This window comes from Leishmania braziliensis, chromosome 31 (genome assembly GCF_000002845.2).
Source record: "Leishmania braziliensis MHOM/BR/75/M2904 complete genome, chromosome 31".
Lineage (NCBI taxonomy): Eukaryota > Euglenozoa > Kinetoplastea > Trypanosomatida > Trypanosomatidae > Leishmania > Leishmania braziliensis.
In genome coordinates this window covers 808,644-812,019 of record NC_009323.2, presented here as the reverse complement: position 1 = coordinate 812,019, position 3,376 = coordinate 808,644, and the positions used below count along the sequence as shown (strand labels likewise).

Below are 3,376 nucleotides of genomic sequence, written 5' to 3'. Positions count from 1 at the left end.
CGCGCCGGAGTGCGCCTGCCGAATCTGTGGAGTCTTGACCTGGAAGGTTCGTTGGTCGACCAGGCCGGGATTGCCGGTCTCGAGCGGCTTCCAACGCTGCGCCTTCTTCTGCTGTCAAATACTGATGTGACCTCGCTGAGGCTGATTTTGAAAAGCGCATCCCTTCAGCGGCTCGAGGTGAAGTTCAGCCGCTTGAATGAGAAGAGGGCTTTCTTCGGTGTGACGAACGCATCGGCGCTGACGGATGTGACGTTGACGCACTGCGACGTCTCCGATGTCAACGATCTGGGTGTGTGCAAGGATCTGCGACTGCTCAACATGTGGTCGTCCAAGGTGACTTCGGAGGGCATTGCTGGGTTGTGCGATGCAAAGTCGTTGCAAGAGGTTGATCTTGCCAAGACCTCGGTAGCTGACATCAGCCCTCTTCTGAGTTGCACGAAAATACAGGGACTAGTCTTGTACAAGTCTTCAGTGAGATCCCTCGACAGGATAGGGACGCTCCAGCAGCTTCGCCGCCTCGACATCGCCGAGACGCCTGTCTCGTCAATGCAGTGTCTGTCGGATTGCAAGAGCTTGGAGATCTTGAACACTTTCAGCACGGCCGTTGACGATGACGGATTTCAAGGGATCGGGCAAGCACAATCCATCAAAGTGTTGTTGATGTCGTTTACTGCTATTGCTCAGCTTGGACAGCTTGGACAGTGCTCCCATCTTGAGGAGCTGCACGCCCAATTGTGTCCGGTGACATCGGAGGACCTCGTCGGTCTCGAGAAAGCCTGGAACCTTATCAAGCTGAATCTCTCGTACACCAAGATACAGGGTTGCATTCGACGTTTTACCAACTGCCACAGGTTGCTGGAGCTCAACGTCAAGTTCACTGAGGCTCCGTATGATGAGGTTGCCTACGTCGAACGCCACCTTCCCGGTTGCCGCGTGCTGAATAATGCAACGCAGCGCATAGCGAAGGGCGTCACCTTGCTGTCCTAGTGACAAGACAGACCCTGACACAGCTGCCGTGTGCGCATCAGACCAACCACCTGTGCTTACTATCATTTTTCTCTTCGACCATCTTTCAATTACTCAAATCTCTGGGGACACCTCAGCGTAGCATCCAGGCACCGGTACCCACTTTCTGTGGGAAAGCCAGGCAGCCCCCCTCTCTTTCCCAATGCCAAAACGCTTCTGGTGGTGGCAAGGCCAAGCGACTAAGACGTGGGGAAGTCAGAGCGATCTATCGCTACGGATGTCGGCGCTTGGGGCCTGGAGGGCGCTGCGTCGGAGCGGCCTGTGGCAGCGAACATGCTTGTCATCTATAGGATGGACAGGGTGTCAGGGTGAGTCGAGTGTATCGCACCTGGCTCTCATCGCCTACTGGTAGAGGGGGCCTGAGCCACCCCGGGAGGAGGCACCGGGCGGCAACCGGCATAGTGAGAGCGGCTGAGAGGCAACCTGCTGGATGGGTGGTGGGTAGCACTTGAGGCCGCGGCCCTGCTCAGCTGCCTGAGCCAGCGTATTGGTGCAACGCGTGTTTGCCGCTTCTTCGCACGAGGCGATGGGCCTGTGGCAGGTTGAGTGGTATGAAGTTAAGCCTATGTTTTACAGCAGAATGAATGCCTTGAAAACAATATTTCTGGCGTTGCTGTGGCTCCTTCTTGAGGGTATTATAATCGTTGCCTTTTATACAGGCTGGGGTTTATCTGGCACACTTGAGGTGCCCATTGAATGTGTTTCAGCTAAAGAGCGGCGACGAAAAGGAAAGGCATACACGGGTGATTCTTTTCGCTTCTTTTTTTTGAATTCGTATTCCTTTATGAAGTCAGGCCCTCTTGTATTCCTTTTTCCTCCACTCGCAACAGAACGTGGAAAATAAACCAGTTAATTGACGCCTAATGGGTCCCACTGATATCTGCTTGCCCCCCCCTCGGTATGTACTGGGCATCTTTGGGCTTGCAAGTAATGTTACATATGTATCAGATTCTGTGTTTCATTGTGGGTTTCCCGGTCCGTTTTTGCGCTTTTGGGGTTGCAGACACTGTACCCATCCGCAGGCAGCGGACAATCCGGCAGGAGGACCTCTATCCCAGTTCCTGCGGGCACCCCCCCTCCTTACCAAGAAAAGTGGCGGGAAGGAACCCGCGCGACCGAAACACGTGGACAGCGAAGCCGTGCTGAAATTCCACAATTAACCACGCAAAGATACGTGGACACCGCCAGAAATGGCGCACTTCAAGCTCACGGTGATCGTGACGCTTATTTTATAACTAAAAACACAAAAAACCACGGCGGAATGCCGGTAAAACAAAATTTTAACACCGCACCTCTCACAGTTGAAAAGTGGGAATGCGGACCAAAAAAACTAAACTATTTATATTCAGAGGAAGAACTTTCCTCACCCAGAGAGCGGGCGAACAGCCAACACCTTAAACATAACGTAAATGTGGAAACAGGATCCACAACAAACGGACAGCGCAGCCACGCTGTAATTCCGAAATACGCTGATGTCGTCATAAACGGCGTATTTCAAGGTCACGGTGATCGTGACTTTTATTTAAAAAACAAAAACGATAAGGAACACGGCGGAATGCCGGTAAAAAAAGTTTTTAACACCGCACCTCCCACGGTTGAAAAGTTGGGAAGCGTGCCAAAAAAATTTAATTATTTATATTCCGAGGAAGACTTTCCTCACCCAGAGAGCGGGCTGACAGCCAACACCTTAAACGTAATGTTAATGTGGAAACAGGATCCACAACAAACGGACAGCGCAGCCACGCTGTAATTCCGAAATACGCTGATGTCGTCAGAAACGGCGTACTTCGAGGTCACGGTGATCGTGACTTTTATTTAAAAAAGAAAAACGATAAGGAACACGGCGGAATGCCGGTAAAAAAAGTTCTTAACACCGCACCTCCCACAGTTGAAAAGTTGGGAAGCGGACCTAAAAATGTTAATTATTTATTTTCCGAGGAAGAACTTTCCTCACCCAGAGAGCGGGCGAACAGCCAACACCGTAAACGTAATGTTAATGTGGAAACAAGACCCACAACAAACGGACAGCGCAGCCACGCTGTAATTCAGAAATACGCTGATGTCGTCAGAAACGGCGTACTTCGAGGTCACGGTGATCGTGACTTTTATTTAAAAAAGAAAAACGATAAGGAACACGGCGGAATGCCGGTAAAAAAAGTTTTTAACACCGCACCTCCCACAGTTGAAAAGTTGGGAAGCGGACCTAAAAATGCTAATTATTTATTTTCCGAGGAAGAACTTTCCTCACCCAGAGAGCGGGCTAAAAGCCAAGACCTTAAAATTAATATAAAGACGCAAACAGGGGCCACAACACACGCACGCCTCTCACACCCGCCGGAAGGTCGTCGTT

The 3,376-nt window shown here is 50.9% G+C and overlaps 1 protein-coding gene across 1 annotated transcript; it reads left to right on the top strand.

Moving 5' to 3' along the window:
• LBRM_31_1850 (hypothetical protein, unknown function) lies at window positions 1-987 on the top strand (the record flags this gene model as incomplete). Its single annotated transcript, XM_001567131.1, has 1 exon — window positions 1-987. A coding segment is annotated over one exon (987 nt), but the record flags the coding sequence as incomplete, so codon positions are not given.
• Window positions 988-3,376: the final 2,389 nt, after the last annotated feature.